The 19,509-nt window shown below is 35.5% G+C and overlaps 2 protein-coding genes and 1 long non-coding RNA gene across 7 annotated transcripts; 2 read left to right on the forward strand and 1 right to left on the reverse strand.

Annotated features, from left to right (window-relative positions):
* Nucleotides 1-4,561: 4,561 nt before the first annotated feature.
* Nucleotides 4,562-5,290, forward strand: LOC145633091 (F-box/kelch-repeat protein At3g06240-like). Its single transcript, XM_081685384.1, has one exon. The coding sequence runs from the start codon at nt 4,562-4,564 to the stop codon at nt 5,288-5,290; it is 729 nt and encodes a 242-aa protein (XP_081541510.1).
* A 3,402-nt stretch (nt 5,291-8,692) lies between these two features.
* LOC145632215 (uncharacterized) lies at nt 8,693-18,662 on the forward strand. Of its 4 annotated transcripts, none has more exons than XR_014112527.1 (6): nt 8,693-8,869; nt 9,844-10,092; nt 10,502-10,609; nt 13,114-13,183; nt 14,932-15,059; nt 17,783-18,662. It is a non-coding gene; the product is annotated as an uncharacterized LOC145632215 (long non-coding RNA). The 4 variants fall into 4 exon arrangements; XR_014112525.1 differs by having other exon boundaries at nt 8,694-8,869; nt 17,529-18,662; XR_014112526.1 differs by having other exon boundaries at nt 8,694-8,869; nt 17,534-18,662.
* Nucleotides 9,214-11,978, reverse strand: LOC145632214 (myb-related protein 2-like). Of its 2 annotated transcripts, none has more exons than XM_081684526.1 (6): nt 11,331-11,978; nt 11,148-11,224; nt 10,873-10,930; nt 10,705-10,783; nt 10,434-10,617; nt 9,214-10,137 (listed from the first exon to the last, which is right to left on the reverse strand). In XM_081684526.1, the coding sequence occupies exons 1-6, from the start codon at nt 11,533-11,535 to the stop codon at nt 9,478-9,480; spliced, it is 1,263 nt and encodes a 420-aa protein (XP_081540652.1). In that variant the 5' UTR covers nt 11,536-11,978; the 3' UTR covers nt 9,214-9,477. The 2 variants fall into 2 exon arrangements, with proteins under 2 accessions (XP_081540652.1, XP_081540653.1); XM_081684527.1 differs by having other exon boundaries at nt 10,548-10,617; nt 11,331-11,975.
* Nucleotides 18,663-19,509: the final 847 nt, after the last annotated feature.

A 19,509-nucleotide genomic window follows, 5' to 3' on the forward strand; every position in this document is an offset into this window, starting at 1 on the left:
CGTAACTCGAAATGAGGCATATAATATATCATTGGAAATCTTATCAAGTCTACTTTCTAACCCAATTAGAATAAAGTTAAAATAATATGTAGATTTTAAGATATGGCCGTTTTAGTGGAAGGGTGTTGGTTTTAGGCCGAGTTTGGTGTTTTGCTCATATCTTTTTCTTTATAGCTCGGAATTGGGCTTATGATATATGGTTGGAAAGCTTATAAAGGCCTATCCAAAAAAATAATAATTGGATCAAAATTTTATATCCATAAAATCAGTTTCTCTCAGTTTTGCGATGTGGACACGAAAAGTGGAAAATAGGTTATGGTTTAGGGAAATGAGCTAGAAATTGAATTGGTTCATGAAATATGTTGGATAGAACATGGATTTAAGCACTCCAAAGGTTAAATACTCAACTGGACCAATAATGGCGGTGAAAGGTGTTCATCAACGGGTTTGGTTTTGGGGAGACATTTTTAGGTGTCTACAGTATCCGGCAAAGAATTAATAAAAAAAATTATTTCACCAATCATTCCATTTGGACTCCCTACCAACAACCATCATGTACCCCTTATGGCTGGTCAAGGTGTACCAGCCGGAACCACTTGCTTTGGGAGTCTTGCTTAAGTAGTGTATCTTGGCACTTGTAGAAAAAAATTCTATTTGAAACGGGCTATTTGTAACCAACAAAAAATATTTAGTTACAAATACCATTTTTGTAATTGACAAAATTAAATTCCGTTAATATTGGTTGAAAATTCAAAACATCTAGACATTAAGCATCTCACAAGCGACAACATACCCCATTATGTTCACCAAAGGATTTGGGGCAAGTTTCTAGATATCCAGACAGTACCCATCAAGAATTCTCTCCATAACCGAATGGAGAGGGAATCTAAGGCCTGCTTGAATGGCCGCTTTGTAACAACCAGAGGATTGGTCCCCATAGACGGCTAGACGGTCGTGTCATCTAGGTTAGGGACATGGATTTCATAACCAGCCCCCATGATATGGGTGGCATGTAATTTTTCCAGTTAACTTAGACATAGATTTGTGTGTGTTTGCAGTAATGTGGGTGTAGTACAGGGCAAATTCCTCTTGAGGAGAGGTGGAAGTCTCACCTCTCCCTCTCTCTACACAGGGGACCTCTTCTACTAATGCAAACAACGTAAAATCAACCTCAAAAACCTCAGACTCGTCATTTGACACAAACGGCTCTAATCCCACCACAGAACTACCAGGCGCATCCGACTAAGATGACCTCTGTACAAATCCAGATGCACTATTTTTGGATCCTCGTGCGACTCGTTCAAAATAGTATCACGTGGCTTGGAGGGTCGAGTGGATAGTTAAAGACCTCATTTCTAGGCACTTCAATGGTGTCGTCATCATCATCACTATCTATATGGCCTTGGGTCGTCCTCTTGGTTCGAGCCATGGTGTCCTACATTAACACAAAGACAGTCGGTTTTAGGGATATTCCTAGGGGAGAGTCTAACAAGGGGCAGGCGACACTCCTAGTCCTAGATTTAGCCATCCCGGGTGACCGGTTGTCAACTATCCTTGGTTGTGCCGTGTGTGTTGGTGAAACCATTTTTAAAAAGAAAAGCAAACACATACGGTAAATAAAGTAAGATAGAGAAGAAGAACACGCGGTTACCTTGTAAAAAGAAGGTACCGATTGAATTTGTTGAAAATTTGTGATAGGTGCGATGCAAGCGGATAGATTACAAGCAACATAAGTATTTCTCTCAGAAAGTCCAAATTGTCTCTCAAAGATTTTTTGTGAACGTACAAAAATGGGGGGGTAAAATCCATTTATAGTGGGGTAAATTTCAAGAGCACCTCGGTAATTTCCCCGGAAGATGAAACGGTTAAAAAATTTTCCACCTCTGCATGCGTGACAAGTGTCCTAGGCGTCATGTGGTACGCCACGTTAACCTTTTGAAAGGAAAATGATTAGGGTAAAAATGGCCAAGCCATGTAGACCAACCAAAACACGACACGTGTAACCCTAGGAAGCACCCAAAATGGTCCAACAAGGATAAAACATGTGGCACGCCAATGCTGAAGGGAAATGACGGCATTCAAGGGCCCAATTCCCGAGGCGTTGTAAAATAGTGCAATCCACCAACGTAAGTTTGGAGTGACCTATGGAAGGGCACATTTCCCAATGCCCTATGAATAGGGACATTTACCATATTTTGGGGACACGTTTATTAATTACAATTCACCCAATTATTACATCAATTACTATCCTCTTAGAATAGAGAAACACCTAATCTCGGGATCTAAGAAGATCTACTTTACTTTCCGCATATTTTCCCACTTCGACACGTACTAACTTGATCATCGAAGGCGGAACTCCGAACAACCAGAGCTTTTGTTTGTTGCAGGTACAAAGGTACGAGGATCCAGTCTTGGTGACGTAACTCTCCCGTAGGACACATCAGAAACCCTAAAACAACAATTATAATAAAGGACAACGAAATGCCACAACGATTGACCCGTAAAGGTCACACCCCCTTCATAATCCATAATGTTACTAACTCCATATGGTTCGCAACTATGAAAGGATCAGATTATCGGGGATGATGGTACGAAGTGAGTCATGGGGTCACATTCGCCTGTATTGGACTCTACTCGATTCTTATTGTGAAAAGTATTTCCTGCGATCTCAGAGGCACACATACAAAGATTCAATTTGCTCTAAACTAAATTAGGCTAAATTGGTTGAATATTAATGCATACATAATTCTAAATATTATTGATCAATTGATTAAACAATAAAATTAATAAAGGAACCTAAACCGATAGTCCAAGTTATGTTATTAGTCGTGATTTTCAATAACTTATTCTCTTTTAAACATGCAATATGGTGATAAACAAGAAAATAGAATAAGCATTAACATTGGAAGCAATTTAACCGTAATAACAACAATTAGTATATGACAAACATAACAAAAATTGTTAGAAATATAATAGGAACAAAGGAACATGATTCCTTACTTAGGATGTGTTTGCTTGCAACTATAAAACAATAAACATGTTAGTAACTTCAAGGAAAATTAAATAATGAAACGGAATTTAAATCAAATGAAAGTGAAGTTGATTTGGGGCCAAACCCTCAAACAGTTCTACATTCACGCCTTGGTTTATGTATAGAATTTTGCATAAAAGTACAAACTTCAGGGAGTGCTTAGGGGATGAATTATGATAATAGGGAAGGCAATTATTTAGGCTAGAGCATAAGAGAAGAGAATGAGAGAATTATTTAGTGCCCCAAAACTGTGAAATCAGCCTCGTATTTATAGAAGAAATTAATGGGGTGAGGCCTGTAACCCTAGAAATGAGGGGCAGCAGAAGAATAAATTGCTGCGCCACATCATTTTTGTCGTGGGACGATATATCTGTCGTGGTATGATAGTTTATTCTATCATTTCTTAAGGTCAAAATGTGTAAAAAGATAAAACCGGGTCAAAAGAATCGACGTGGCACAACAATGTTTGTCGTGGCACGACAATTTATGCCGTGGCAAGGCAAAGTCTGCCGTGGCTTGGCAATCTATGCAGTGGCATGGCAATAACTGCCGTGCCACGACAGTTTATTTTTCTGGAAATCTGCTTAAAATTCATTATTATCTTATATTTCACATAAAGTACAGAATAATTATGCGCCTTTTTCAGTTATTTCGGACTCATTTTAGGTTAAGGGTTTTAACATTTATTAATAGGGCTCAATCAATAAATAAATGAAATGGATTAAAAACGGTTTGAGCTAAACTGAGGATTGGACTATGCTTAACTAAATACTTGGACTGAAAGGTGGACTGATTTGTAAACTATGTTGGATTAATTATGGATTTTAAGCACTTCCGAGATTAAATACTCGACCCGACCAATAATGACGATGAAAGGTTGTTCATCATCGTGTTTGGTTTAGGGAGACATTTTAGATGTCTACACGTACACACTTTTATGCTTCCTACTGTTATTGCTACACATTTTATTAATGACATGCCAGGCTGCCAGCCTAGCTGATTAGTTTTTTTTCATGTGAGTAAGTTTACTAGATAAATTTTTCATTAATAAAATCACACTTTTGTATAGAAAATCAATGTTTTCACATTGACATGATTTCTTTCCAAATATACAGACTTAGTCAAAAAGTCTTAATTTGCAATCTTATTATAAATTTTGAAATATATAGACATACAAGTTTAATATAATCCTCCCAGCCTCCATTTTTATCTTACTCTTTCTAATATAAAGCATTCATTTTTTGCTATCAAGTATGGTGAAACAAAGGGAAAGTGAAGTTCCAATAGTCACACTACCAATAGATATATATATTCAAATACTCGCAAAATTACCAGCAAAATATTTACTTAGATGTCGTTGTGTGTGCAAGGTATGGTGTTCTTTGATTGATGACCCAAAATTTCCTTTACTCAATTTTAAAAACTATCAAATCAATCAAAAAATTTCTCATCTGCTAGTTCTAGAACCACCTCGAACATTTAGTACTTAATTTTTTTTGTGCAATTCGTAGTGCTAATAAATTCAAAAAGATGTATAAACTTGAAATTGATTGCACATGGTATGAACGTTACCAAGTTATTGGTTATACCAATGGTTTGCTTTGCGTAGGAAAATTCGTGCTGCAAAATCAATTTCACAAAATATTCTTGTGGAACCCTTCAATTAGGAAAGCCTTAGAACTCCCCTTTCCCCAATTTTTGCCAACTGTAGGTCAAAGGTTTAATATTGATTATGCTTTTGGCTTCGACAATATTAAGAATGACTACAAGGTTGTTGCAAGTCTTAATGGAAATGACTTTCAAAATCCTAGATTTGCTGAGATTTTTACTCTTAGCACTTTCTCTTGGAAGTCTGTTGATATTTCTAACAGGCAATGTTATTGGCATAATGCTTGTCCGAAGGCTTTTCATGATGGGATCATATATTGGTCAGGGGTTGATGTTCTAATTAATACGTTGAAAGTTAGGCGTTCCCATTTTGTGTCATTTAATGTACATACCGAGGCATTTAAATATATTATATTGCCTAAGTGTGAGCTTGTTAATGAATTATCAGATGATTGTTTAAGGTATCCTGTCGTTCTAGAACAATCAGTTGCACTCATGGAGATATTTAAAACTCACTGTCAAATATGGGAGATGAAAGAAATAGACGGCACACAATCATGGACTAAAAGGTATAAAATCAACTTACAATTATTTGGTAAGAATTTATATCTCAAGATGGATGGCGAGTTGCTGGTTTGGGAAAGCACCTGATGTGCAAACTCTTACAATTTAAAAAATCAAGAAATAAAAGTTCTTGGAAAAGGTTACAAGCTTTCCCCACTTTTCACTACTACTTACATGGAGAGTTTGGTTATGCTCAAAGGAAATTTCTCGCAGAAACTTACAATGTTTCCCTATTAGCTTCTTTTGGAGGGCTACAATATATCAGGGCAAATATTATTACTTTTTCTTCCTTAATCTATTTTATTTTCTATCTGTCTTAAAACAGAACTTTAATTTATTTTGTATTTTGTTTTTAGTTAGGCTTATTTTCAAACTTGGAATTTAAGTTTTACTTTAACCTTTATAGCCTTAATGTTATGTTAATGACTATTGTTGAAATGAATAATTAATTTTTTCATAATGTTAGCAAGATGGATTTTATGGCTCTTTCATTAGTTTCCTTTGCTAGCAAAGAATTTGCAACTTTAATTATTAGTAGGGGTGTGCAGAAATGGACCTAGACCGAAAAACCGACCGGGACCGGACTGAAATTGGACCGGACCGGACCGGCTGATTCCGATCCGGTCTTTGGTCCTCACAAATTGGGGATTTCGGGTTTCCGGTCAGGGTAAAAACCGGGATATTCCAGTCCGTACCGGAATGGACCGAAAAGTGTATTTTTGTAATTTTTTGGGTGACTTTTTAAGGGTATTGATCACCATAAATCATTACACTCAAAGGAAAATAGTGGCTCAAGTTATCACTCCAACAACACATACTTTTTACACTAACTACCATAACCAAATTCTTATTTATACTCCCAAAATAACAAGCTTCGACTTTTCTTTTGCAAAAATCCTTCAATTGTTAAGTAAAAAAAAAAGAAGATATGTTCAATTAAACTTGACCTTTTTGCAAAAAAAATATTTTCAAAACGCTTATGCTCTCATTTCACTCCAATAAGTGTTAGAATCTAACCCTATAAGTATGTATTAGATGCCTTTTCATTGCTTTCCTAGACTTTTCTATAAGTTTTCTATACTTTTTAATGTGACACTATCATTTCAGTGTTCACTAAAGACTGTATATATAATTGAAAATTTAGACTCTTTAGAGGGCAAGTGGTTAATTAAATGAAATCGAAAAGCCTTCAATCTGGTGTAGCTTTGCTTTTATGCTTGTGTGTACTTAGACTTTTATAGATATTGTGTCTTACTTGCATAATAGCTCCCCTCCCAACTCATTTTATGCTATAAGAACTTGTGGTTTGGACCTGATGTGGATGCCTTAACTTGTTGGCTTTCACAAACCTTGATCACCCGCACTTCCTCGCTAATAAGCGTGAGCGCCCTTGAGATATTGTTGCACGCTTATGTTGCTTTGTGATCACAATCCCCATTTCCGCACAAGGCTTGCTTCCTTGCCGCCAAATGGCAAGAGTGTGTCGCACGATTCGGTGCCAAAACACTCGAAATGATTTTCGAGGGGAAGGAGGGAGTTTTAGGGTGGGGAGAAGATGGTTGAAGAGAAGGGGAGGGACTGGGTGGTCAGGGTCTAGGTTAGGAGGGTATCGTGGGTGCCCGGTAGGGGAGCTCCGAGCGCCAGCGGGAGTGGGTGGTGGTGGGGTGGATGCCGATAAGGAGGAGGGGTTTTGTTTTACTTTTTTTTTTATTTAATTTCAGTTTTTTTATTATTATTTTAAGTATTTTGTATTTTTAAGGTTTAAAAAAACAAAATTGTTAAAAAAATTGATCAACAACATTGTGACACGTGTCATAGGTAAGCTATTAAATAGGTTACCAAAAGGTCACGTTCCATTTCGGTAAATGTGTGTCAAAGGTCCTTCCATTTTGAAATAATCTAAAGGTCCTTGCATGTTGAAATAATCTAAAGGTCGTTAGCCCGATGAAAAGTGGTGGTATTCCTGACAATTTATCCTTGTATTTTAATGTGTAATTTCTAATAAATAAATGCTTTGCAGGCTAATATGATTAATCTAATTACATTATAAATATTTTTAAGGGTAAATTTTTTGTTAAAATAGTAACTTTTGTAGTATAAAGAGTAACTTGAAATATTTTTAGTGTCACTTTAACACATCTTACAATAGCTTAATAAAAGTTCACCTTTAAAAAAAAAAAATTGAATATCATTAGATAATCAATGGTACCATATATGCATAAATTTAGTATATTATTAAATGCTTTTATTGTATCACTACATACATATATAATACCTACCCCATAGTATTCATTGGTATTAGAGCTGGCAATCCTGATCCGACCCGAATGACCCGACCCGTGATCCGAAATTGACCCAAAAATGTAGACCTAAAATTGACCAGAACACAAAACTGACCCGACCCATACCCGATTCGAAGTAGAGTTGACCCGAACTTAGCCCGATACTCGAATTGTCCCGACCCAAAATAACCCAACCCGAAGTTGACCCGATACTCGAAGTGACCAGACCCGAAAGTGACCCGATACCCGAAGTGACCTGAAATCGAAGTGACCCGACCCGATTTTGACCCGAATTGATTAACTCGAACGAACCCAAAGCCCTAGCAACCCGAAATGACCTGATCCAAAATTAACAAATATTGAAAATGACAACTTTACCCAAATAAACACTTATCAAAATTAACCTAAATTAAAAATTATATTATTGTGTGTATAATATTGTTGAAATGTGCGTATAATTTAGTACTCGTAATTCATAAATAGTTACATTTGATTAGGAACACTAGTTATTGTTATTGTTATTGTTATTATTACTATTACTCTTAGCTTCTTTTAAGTGTTACATTGAATTTTTTTTTCCACTATTCACTTTATCTAATTTGAATAATAACAAATTCAATGATAGAGATCATACACATGAAACAATACAGTCTTGTGTATATAGTAATGTTAGAATTGTCTAATGAATATATTATTAATATTCAATTGTTATACTTTATACTTATTCATAATTATAATATATTATTGGTCAAATTTCTACATCGACATAGACGAAGATTGACCCAAATTGACCAGATCCGAACTCAACCGGACTCGAATTTGACCCGACCCCAACTTGGTTCTATAATTGGACCTGAAGATTGACCCGACCTGAATTGACTCGACCTAAAATGACCCGACCCAAACTTAACCTGACTCGAACTCGACTCGAAGTGTTGACCCGATACCCAACCCGACCCGAATTACCATTGACCCGACTCGAACTGAGTTGACCCGTACCCGAGACCCATTTGTCAGGTCTAATTGGTATTATCATTTTATCATCCAATGTTAGTACTCAAAATTTAGGATATACGAAGTATATATTTGCTCATACATACATATAATTACTTATATAGCCCTTGTTATGCACAAGCCCGGCGGTGCCTCTTGCTTGCTTAAACCAGGGTTTGGGCCCGTTTGGGTTGGTTTTTTGGATAGCACAGCTCAAGCCACAAGGCACGAAGCCAGTGGGCCGCACCTAGAAGGTCCTTGACAAGCACATCTTCTTGTCATCTTCTTGCATATGGATGTGGTCCACTGAAGTGCGCGGGAGCCTGAACAATTAAAATACAGTTATGATGAACGAATTGAGTTCGTTGGCCTCTGCTTTGATGAATTCAAGGTTCGAATTCTCAAATTTTATGACAATTATCTTCAATTTTCTGTGAATTTATTGTTTTGGATTAGATGATTTCGTCTATTGTTTATCGTTTAAGCTTTGAAACCCTAACTTTTTTGCAAAATTCTCGAATTTTGCTCCTTTTTGTTCGTCGAATAATGTTGTTCTGAACAGATGCAATGGACGAGGATGGAATTAAAGGGGATTTGAAACATTTGGGGTGTGAATTCATGTATTAAATTTATTGATTTTTGTTTAAGTGAATGTCGCCCATAATGTGTTTGATGAAATGTCTCTATGAAAATTGCCATGGTAGAAATATGGGATGTTTTGAGATGATTTCATGCTAAAAGTAACACTTGTATATGTTATTCTGTCTTTCCTGTCAATTGAATAGCCATTAATGCTAAATTAGCGTATGAAACACATGATCAAGAAAAAGCCTCATAAATCTAATGGTATAGGAGGCGTACAAGAGGACTAAATTCGTGTCATTCAATTCTGTGAAAGGCTATGCTGTCAAACTGTTATATTGCTGAAAGTTCCATACTAGTTGAAGCGATGGATGTTGGTTCCGAATTTTGAACCTTTTGGTGTTGTTCAAGTCACTCTTATGCCCAGCTTAATCCGTTGAGGTCCAAGTGTCTGATGCTTGAAGGAACATCATGCTCATCTTGGGCATTTAAGTCTAGATCACTACTAAATGGAGCAAGTTTGTAGTTCTTATTATCGAGCTGAAATGTGTTCTTCTCAAGCTGATCTTGTGTATCTCCTCCGATCCCGACACTCATGGACAAATCACTACATGTTCCTTCCATTTGAAACACCATCTTTTCTGTGTCTTGTTGAGTTGTTGTAGGAAAAAGTATTGTTGCATGCTCTTTTAGATTTCCATTGAAATCATTTCCCTCCAAGAATCTGGTATCGTTGTATGGTCTTAACCCCAACTCACTATTCTGCATATCTTGCTCTCTCAGCTGAGGTCCATCACATGAGGTTAAGCAGCTATCAATTGAACAATCCCCTATCGGTTTGTGGGGTTGTATTTGCTGCTTAGGGCATACCCCGTGCTGTTCTTCTGCCATCTCCGCGAAGGCTAAGTTCAAGCATTGGTTGGATACCTTTGAAACCAATTCAGAGAGCTGAAGTTTCGCTGCTTCCAAACCAACTACACCAATATTCTGCTTTCCAAGAGTCTCCTGAGCTTTTTCTAAGACTGACTGAAGGTATTTTCCTTGAGCCTCTATCCTTAACTGTAAACGCCGCTGCACCTAATTCCACATAAATTCATAAGGGGATAAATAAGGGTTTATAATCTCAGAAGTAATTAACCCAACAAGAAAAATCTTGGAATAGATTAATTGTCTCATACATGTATCAAGCTTTTTCAGATGAGTGTAAATTTGGAAGTGTTTTAATTAATTAATTTATTTATTTTACCCTTTTATCCTGTAGTGACCTAACACTTTCTTGATATTATTTTTATTACAAAGCAATGCATATGAAGTATCGTTGGCATGTACAGGCACAAAATACAACAAAATTTATTCTTCATTTTATACCCCACATCTTTGTCACGACTGTTCTTAGGATGTCTCTGTAAATTCTGAGCAGCTGTTGTTGTTTCCGCATTAGATGAAAGGCCATTCTGTTTGAATTGGAAGTAGACAGGATCATGTACCTCAAGCTGCTCGTGTAGCCTTCTCTGGACTTCGATTTGCATCTGCAATGCTTCGTTTATATGCAAGTTCCTGAGTTTTAATATAAGCTGTTAGTGCAAATTATGGCATAAAAATCATTTTGTTGGATTTAATCACAGTAATGGAAATCATATTTACTTGTTTGTTTGGTGGGCAATGTTGATGCTGCTGGTATGGGAAGGACTGGTTTCTGGTATTTTGTCGCCAGACATGACAACTGTAAATGTGTATTATCAGTTAAATTTAACATCTTAAGATATTTTTTTAGAAGTATTATAAAGGATTTTGATGAGAAGGTTATCCTACCAGTTTTGTTGGCACCGCTTGAGGTTTGTCCATGAATATTCTTGCTCAGTCTGTATTTCTGCTAACCAATAATGAAAAGAACGTTAGAAACTGCAATTTATATTCCTCTTCCCAAGAAAAGAGTTGGAAAAGAGGATGTATTGGAACTTAGATGACCATCTTGGTGCGTATGAACCAAACCGAAATGTAAGGGGTTGCCAATTATGCCAGTATGCAAAATAGACAAATCAGCAAGGGTGAAGCCTGAACTCTGTCATTTAGAGAGTGATAATCACCTGAAGATGACTCTTTAGGTGGTATAAAGTCAGCCCTGGAATTCCCATGAGTTTCATAACTGTTTTCGGGGTAGCCTCTGCAAAATATACAAGGAATAGAATTGGTTAGCTGACCTATTTTATATTACATGTCTACTGCGTATCCCTGTTCAATATTTAACTTCAGGTTAGAGTTAGACATACTATCTGCTCCCCCGAGTTGATTTACTGCTTCTACAAATCGTTCGTGAAGATCAGGTGTCCATTTCAGTCTAGGCTTTGCATCAGTTGAAAGGACAAGATTTGAATCCCTAGAGCCATTTCCACCTTGCAGGAAGAGCTGCCTTTCCTGAGGAGCTGGCATTCTTGTAGAAGCGTACATGTTTGTTTGGGTTGGGTGATGAAACATATCCTGCCTTGAAGATGACCGATCTTAATTTGATATAAATCTAGAAAACATCAATTGCTCTTATCTTGTTGGAACTTTTACCTGAGGAAATAGATGTTTGCTTTTGTAGTAAAATTTACGAGGCTGAGCCTTGGTTTTTCCAAATTTTTTGGTTGTTTTCTTTGCTTCCTAAATAATATCTTATACTCTCTTGAGAAACCAAATTATCTTCTACTTCTTATGGAGAAAAAAAGGCAAGCTATGGGAGGCTTTTATAAGAAGGAGAAGAAGAGGTGATATAAAGTTGTGAGAATATGGAATCTTGGACAGAGCCAACAATGAACGCAACCTAATCTATTTTTCATAGCAACTCAAAAGAGATCTTGTCCTTCCTGTTCTGTGGTCCACTTTCCACACTCAGAACCAAACTTCTAGTTTGAATTCCTCTGAACTGAACTTTTCAGAACATCACATAAATTGCACTAAGTACCAGAATAAATGCACAGCAGTTTTCTATTATATCTGCTAATTATATTCTTAGTTTATGAAGCGGCTCCTTTTTTCTCCCCAAATTTATATTCTTTGATCTGGCAAAACTAGAACCTTATTCCCTGATGGTATATAGGAATCCTCTGACTTGGACAGGAGAATCCACTAACTGTATTCTCCTGAAATTTTCAAAGTCGTCCCTCTTACTGTACATCATATGGTAAATATTGCAATTTTAAGCCTTGTTCATTGCCTTCTAATAAATCATCATTTATTATCAATGACTTTGAATTCTATGCCGTTGAGGATGAACAACGACACCATGCTATTAAAGGGCTGAGATAGAGACATAAGCAAGTAAATGTAACTGTTTCTAATGTGGAAATTGCGAGGGGAAGATTCTGTTGACTGGAGCATCATAAAACTTTAGTATATGATATTGACAAAAAAAAATGAAGAAGATGCTTAATTTGGGACATTGTTTGAGGGAAAAGCATGGAATATGGAATACATACTATTATGTCTCCTTCAGTAAATATGGAACTTATTCAACCCACTTAATGTAAATACATCGGTGGACCCAAATCTGTCTCACTGCCATTTGGCTTGAGCAACTAGTCCCACACTGATAGTTTTAGAGATTAAGGCCTGGTAGAATTGCTGAGTATTGTACTTGCTTCTTTTCTCAAAGATGTGTCTTTCTTTTGTGTAGGACCATTTACCTTGCTTATGACTTGTTCTGTGATTCCCTCCAAATACACATTTAATACTCTGCTTTACTATTAAAACAATAAAACATGCATATACACATGTATTTAATATATATGTATATACCATGTGAATTAATTGAGTTTGGGCATGAATCATGATCCTCTTCATATTGTGTTATGTACTTTTTGTAAATAACATATGCTTGTGTAAAATCATGTCTGCTGCTGTAAAAACTGTGTAGATATGTCTGCTGCTGTAAAACCGTTGCAGATACGAAGTATATACATGCATATAATGTGCTCTTGTTTTTTTGCTCTTATATGTATTGTGCCCTTCTTGCAATTTGTACAAATCATACAAAAATTATTCTTCATATGATGAATATTTTTTCCTCTTCAGGTCTTTTGCACATAGACACACTGAGAAGCAAACTTTTACAGACCCTTTTGGAATACCATCAATTGGCGAGGTATTAAGGTTCTTAATAATTCATTGCAAGTTATTCTTGATGCTCTTTCTGAATTTATTTCATGAGATATTATCGTATACAAGTCTTTTCTGTTATAATAATGACAAAGTTGACAATCCATCAATTGTTAGCAGTACTAAAACTGGTGACTAATCAATGATGATAATGATAATAAAAGAAATGCTAGTGCTTTAACTATATCTACAACATAAGACTTCAAGAACAAATTCGTATTTTCAGCATTGATTCCAAATCAACCCAATAACTCAAAATCCACAAAAAAAAAAAAAAATAAATAAAATAAAATAAAAATTGTCGTACTGCCTAATCAGTATTTAACAAGCAATATTTCGCATGAAAGTATCTAAAAATGGGGAACTTTTCTTTAATCTTTGCACGGAAATTGGGGAATTTAAACTAGCGAACATTAATATATAGCATCATAGCAACTCCAGACTCAGTTTGCCTTTTTTTGTGGAGGATAATTTGATTCTGATTTGTCAGGATATAAATTTGGAATCAATAAGCCTTTTGAAAAAAAAAGTTTTAAAGTGACTTTGTTCACTAGTTACTTGGCATGTGGAAATGGAATAAGCTTCACCATGATACTTTCTACCATTATGATTCTGTTTATCAACAATTTGTTTAGGCAATTATCCTTTCATTAGGTTATTTAAACAAACTTGTAAACCTTGTTCTTAAAATCATTCTCTGTAATATGGGATCCTTTAGAGCCATGGTGTACCGGGTTTTGATTTATCTGCAACCTAGTTGGTTCTTCGTATCATTGTTCAAATAAAGAGCATTTTCAAAAGTTGGTGGAGTTTTTAAGAAGTGAAGAGAATGCCTATACGGTTGTAGTAAAGTCATGACGCATGAACCCTGACCCATGACATATCTACACGGAAGCAATACTTTGTTCAGTTTGATACGGAGTGAATTTTTTTGTGTCTTCTGCAAGAGTGCTCTCATACATATATTCAGATAAAAAAAAAAAAAAAAAAAAAGCAGTGTACCACCATTTTGTCAATTCTGTGTATAAATTCTTAGTTCATTTCCTTATACTTGGATGCATATTATTGCTCTCTTTCTGTTATATGCCTCTGTCTCCTGTTGCTCGCACTAGTGTGTGTTTCCTTATAATTTTCTCTGTATGTAGTTCCTGGATGAAGTCCTACCCAAGTAATCCTTTTACTCTAGACTAGATATTGAATGACTTCTGCTTATGACACATTGTTAAATATTCTAAATGCCCTGATGTTAAACAGTCAATGTTATACAAACTGACAGATTTACCCTTACGCAATGAACTAGAAAAGTGAAAATTGCAAGGCATGGTAAAAAAGTAAAAAAAAAAAAAAAACAGCACTCTTTCCCCCCTATTTTACCCTTTTTATTTGGTTAATGCTTTTGGTGTACTCAATAATATTTAAAAGCTAATGATAAGGTGATAATCAAATAGTACTGTAAAATACCTTATTGATTCTCTATGAAATGAACCGTCTGTTTTATTGGCTTCCAAGTTTGTCTTAGGCACTTAGGCATCTCTATGACTGTTTGAAGACTAGGAACTTGGCTAATTATACTATATGGGCCAATAACACCTGGGAAAGATGCTTCATTTCTGCTTGACAAACAAGTTTTATATTTATCAAAAATTTGTAAATGCAAGAGTATTAACTATTCCTTGATGTCCCAGAAAACCTTTTTCATCTTATCTTTGCTCACTTTGTTTGCTTCATGTGCAGGCTAGGAATAAGAATGCTCATTGTTGTACATTAGAGTACTCGCCTTTTCCACTGTTTGGATTTACTGTGGCTATCTTCTCCCAAAGGCGTATGATTCTCCACATTGGTGAAAGAAGGAAACTTATAAGGTATTGTTCGATTTCTGTACTTGCATTTCCTTTTAAGGCCCCTTATGTGATGTTAAGGCATCTAGTGATGGAAAAACAAATGGGGTGGGGTCGTGTTTGGATGCTCAAAGTCGACCTCCCCCCTCATCCCCAAAGCTAAATCAAAGGGGAAGGGGCCTACTTAGGCCGATCCATCCATCTCATACTATTTGGCTAATTTAACATTATTGAAGTTGTGTTACTTTCCGTACCTAATTATAACCAGGTGAAATGAACATTACCTTACTTTCCTTTAGAATACAACTATTGTTTCTATTATTATATGGTTCAAAATAATCTTATGATAGCCCTTGAAAATTTGTGTCAATATCTATATGCTCGACCACCTTACCTTAGGTACCTAGAAATTGAACTAATGCGAGTCACATCAAAAACTAAGTGGTGGAGGGAGAACCACCGCACTCGTGCGTGGCCTTTCCCTCAAGGTGGTGTCATAGATGCTCTTTGGAAGAGAAGCAGCTTGGTCTATGTGATGTTTTGATAGTACAAATCAAGCTGAAGTTGAACACCAACATGTGTTAAGATGCTTGATAATTGCTCCTTGTTGACCACACAAGGGTGGCCCTTGGATTTCCAATAGAAATTAAAAGTGAGAAATGACCACGGAATGATATTCCTTGTTGTAAAAAGAAAGTGGGGAAGAGCAGTATAAAGGTTATTTTATTTTATTATTATTATTATTATTATTATTATTATTATTATTATTATTATTATTATATTTTCCCCCAAATTCTTAAAGAATAAGAATATTAGAATCATGACTCAAAGTATAGCCGGTGGGTTTTATTCTTTAAGTCTAGAATTTTAATTTGTATTTATTCTCACAATTTGAAACCACTAAAAATGGGTGCGCATTTGTACTTTCATTCTTTACCAATATAGGATTTTAAATTGTTTTTATTTTCAAAAATTCTACTTTTAATAATGTTCATGATTGATTATGAATATGATCATCAGGGTTACATCTTCTATTTTTGATAGTGAAAGGTTTACTGCTGATGAATAATGAAGTTCATCAGTCGTCACCATCCTATTTTTATTTACTTTATTTAGATAAAGCTTATTTCTGCTTAAAGAAAAGACTACGGCGGCTCAAATTCTGTTTAGTAATTTAGAGGCCACTGAAATTTTTTTTACTAAAACATACTTCGTATTATTTTTGAAGCCATACAATTTATTCACGACCTTTTGCTTGAATATGAACACATCCAAATTGAAAATATTCCAATATCATTGAATAAATACTCCCTCGTTTTCAATTAAGACAGATGAATTATTGAGAATTCTTATTGAAAAAATGCTTATCAAGATTTAGTTTTTTTCTCAATTTATAGAAAGATTTTCTTAGATAATAATGCTAAAAGAATGACAATATCTTCATTCTTCAATTGTTGATTTTACAAATTATAGCTATTTTTTTACCGGTTCCAACAAACTGTCTATTTAATGAATTTTTTCTTAGTGAATCCCTCAACTTTGAATTAGTAGTTTCAACTAGGAAAAATGTAGACTCAGTAATAGTCAGCAATGAATCGCTAATTACGGTTCAATTATTATAAATTTGCTAAGTGCTAACTTAAGCGATTTACTGCTGACCGAGTCAGTTTAGCTGCTAGGGTGAAGAAAAAGTATGAAAACTTTTGTAAAACAAAGTATATGAGGAATTTTGGCTTTTTTTAGTAATGATCTTCTTTCAGATTTTTTTCTAATAAATCTCTTGGCTTTGTTATCCTCAGTTTTATTTTAGATAAGTCAAAATAAGATAAGAAAAATGCTAATAAGTTCAAACAAGATAAGGGCTAGTAATGCCTAATAATAAGATAAGGCTAATAATTTAAGATTAAATAAGACAAGGATTAATAATTCCTAATTAAATAAGTAAAATCCTAGTGAAAGTGTACCTATATAAGTGATCCCCTCTTGAGTAATCTTTGATCTTAGAGAAACAAAAGGGTTAATACACTGATTGAAAGCCACTAAAACAAGGTGTTTCTTCAAAATTAAAGCAAAAGTGATAGTTGCATTAGAGATGTGAGAAATGACATTATTTATTGCATTGTTGTGCATTGAAAATTTTAGCATTGGTAATTTATTTCTGCCTTTTGTATTTGGGTTGTTTGCGTATGTAAAGACATAAAGAGAGTGGGCTTAATATGTGATGTAACATTAGACAGAAGCAAATGATGAGGGAGGATCTTTGTGGATGACCAAAATGAGATAGACTTCCGGTTCATCCAACTGACTCCTCTTTGGGAAACGGCTATGGCTTTATTTTTCTCTTGACTCTTGTTTGTCTATGTGAAGAGATGATGAATGAAAAATGAAAATTAGAAACGTACAAAGAAGATGAATTTGGAGATTGATGAAGTTTGCTTTTTGAAGTGAAATAAAAAGTAGGTCTTGAAACTGATTTAAAATTTTTTTGTTTAGGAAAGGTCACAAGTCAGGCAAGGACAACACTTGGGGAGGTGGAGAAAACACACATTTAAAATAAAATCTAAAAACAAGGGGAATATATAGACATGTCATGCAAATTTTCATTTTATAAAATACTTAATAGAATATTCCAAATTTTCATGTAGTGCTCCATCCAATCTTAATGTTTTATCAATTTATTGCAACATTAAATATCAAGGGGGACTCAAGTTAAATGTAGATGCCTCCTTCGCTGGAGATCTGTCTAGATAGCATGGGAAGGTGGACTGCTGAAGTACTGATTCCGAAATCAACTCAGCTCCCTACATCACTGTGGTCTGCAAAATTTTCGAGCTGTTATATATGCCATGAGATGGTGCAGGAATTATGGATGAGACAATGTGATCATTGCTACAAAGCTGTAAGGAAAGTTAATTATTCCACCATTGCTCATCCTTGGAAATACCTGTGTACAATGTGCAGGGGAACAGCCTGCTAAGGGAGAGAGCCTGAGGAAGATTTAGTTTAAACCAAGATCAAACAACGCGGTAGGAAAGTTGATTGTTCTACCATTGCTCATCCTTTGAAATACCTGTGTACAATGTGCAGGGGTGTTGCCTGCTAAGGGAGAGAGCCTGAGGAAGATTCAGTTCGAACCAAGATCAAACAACGCGGTAGTTGATCACCTTGCAGGAGAGGAAATAATTAGTGGAAGTTTAGTGAAGTTGAATTAGTTGATCTTTAAGTTTTTGCTAAGATTGTTGTTATGTGGAACTGCTTGCTGCCTGTAATGCTAATTTTAGAACACGTGCCCCTATCAAGTTCCCTTGCATTCAAAAATAGAACTATGGAAAACAGGAAGGAGGGATCACTCATATTTCTAATTTTGATTTTTTTTTTTTTTTTTTTTTTTTTGAAATAAATTGCTAAACATCACCAAGAATTGCTAGGTACCGCTTCATTTTTGACGTCTCGTCTCCCTCTGTTTTTTTAATCTCCCTCCTCTCACAACCTAACTCCCAGTACCACCTTAGCTGCCTACCCAAAAACAATAAAAATTACGCCATCCAAAGACAGTGGAATGCGCCATTTGAATGATTGAATGGTGTCTGTGGTGATGATCATGGCGTGATTGCTATTAATTTTAATGACACCCTTTTTAGAGGATTCAAAATTCTGAAAGAAAAAGGATAAAATTAATTAATTAAAGGAGTCAAAAGTCCAAGAGGGAGCTAAATTGAAATAAATGATGGTAAAATGAGAAAAATAAAAATAAAATAATATTAAATCGAGGTCGGGTCAAAAAAAAAAATATTAAATCGAGGCAAGTAGGGTAAAAAGACATGAAATCATGCATGAAATTACTGGGAAAAGAAATACAAGCATATAAGAGAAGAATAGCGTGGTTTTGGGTGTAAGTGTGTAATTGTTGTAGCCTAATGCAATAAGAATGAGATGTACTTTTTTTTTTTTTTGTTGTTGTTTTACCCGGTTCACCCTTTGGGCTAATTCGGATTCGGAGATCAGTTCAGGGTGGTTAGGTTCTATTCTCCTCCCAATTGTTGTTACGGGGGATTGAACGTGGGTTTTCCCTATCAAGTGTAGTCCCAATTACCACTACACCAACAGCCAATTGGTATGAGATGTACTTTATTAATAGAAAAATTGTAATCTAATAATCTCACCTTTAGTCGATCTTCCATTAACAATCCCACCTTTTGAAATTCCAAAAACAATCCCACCTTTTACCCCTATCTTTCATTAACAACTCCTGACCAGTTGGATTGTTTTTGTAACGATTTTCTTAAGTTATAAAACATGTGTCAGATTTTAATAGGTTTAGTCTAATTTATAAATAAAAAAAAAATCTAATTAAAAAAAAAAAAAAAACCCAGCCCCGCCACTAGCCTAACCCTGCCACTGCACTCCTCTCCCCATCCCCGCCTTTGCATTCCTCGAAAACCCCTGCAACCACCACCCTCAAACCGGAAAACAC

Source organism: Chenopodium album, chromosome 5 (assembly GCF_948465745.1).
Source record: "Chenopodium album chromosome 5, dcCheAlbu1.1, whole genome shotgun sequence".
NCBI lineage: Eukaryota > Viridiplantae > Streptophyta > Magnoliopsida > Caryophyllales > Amaranthaceae > Chenopodium > Chenopodium album.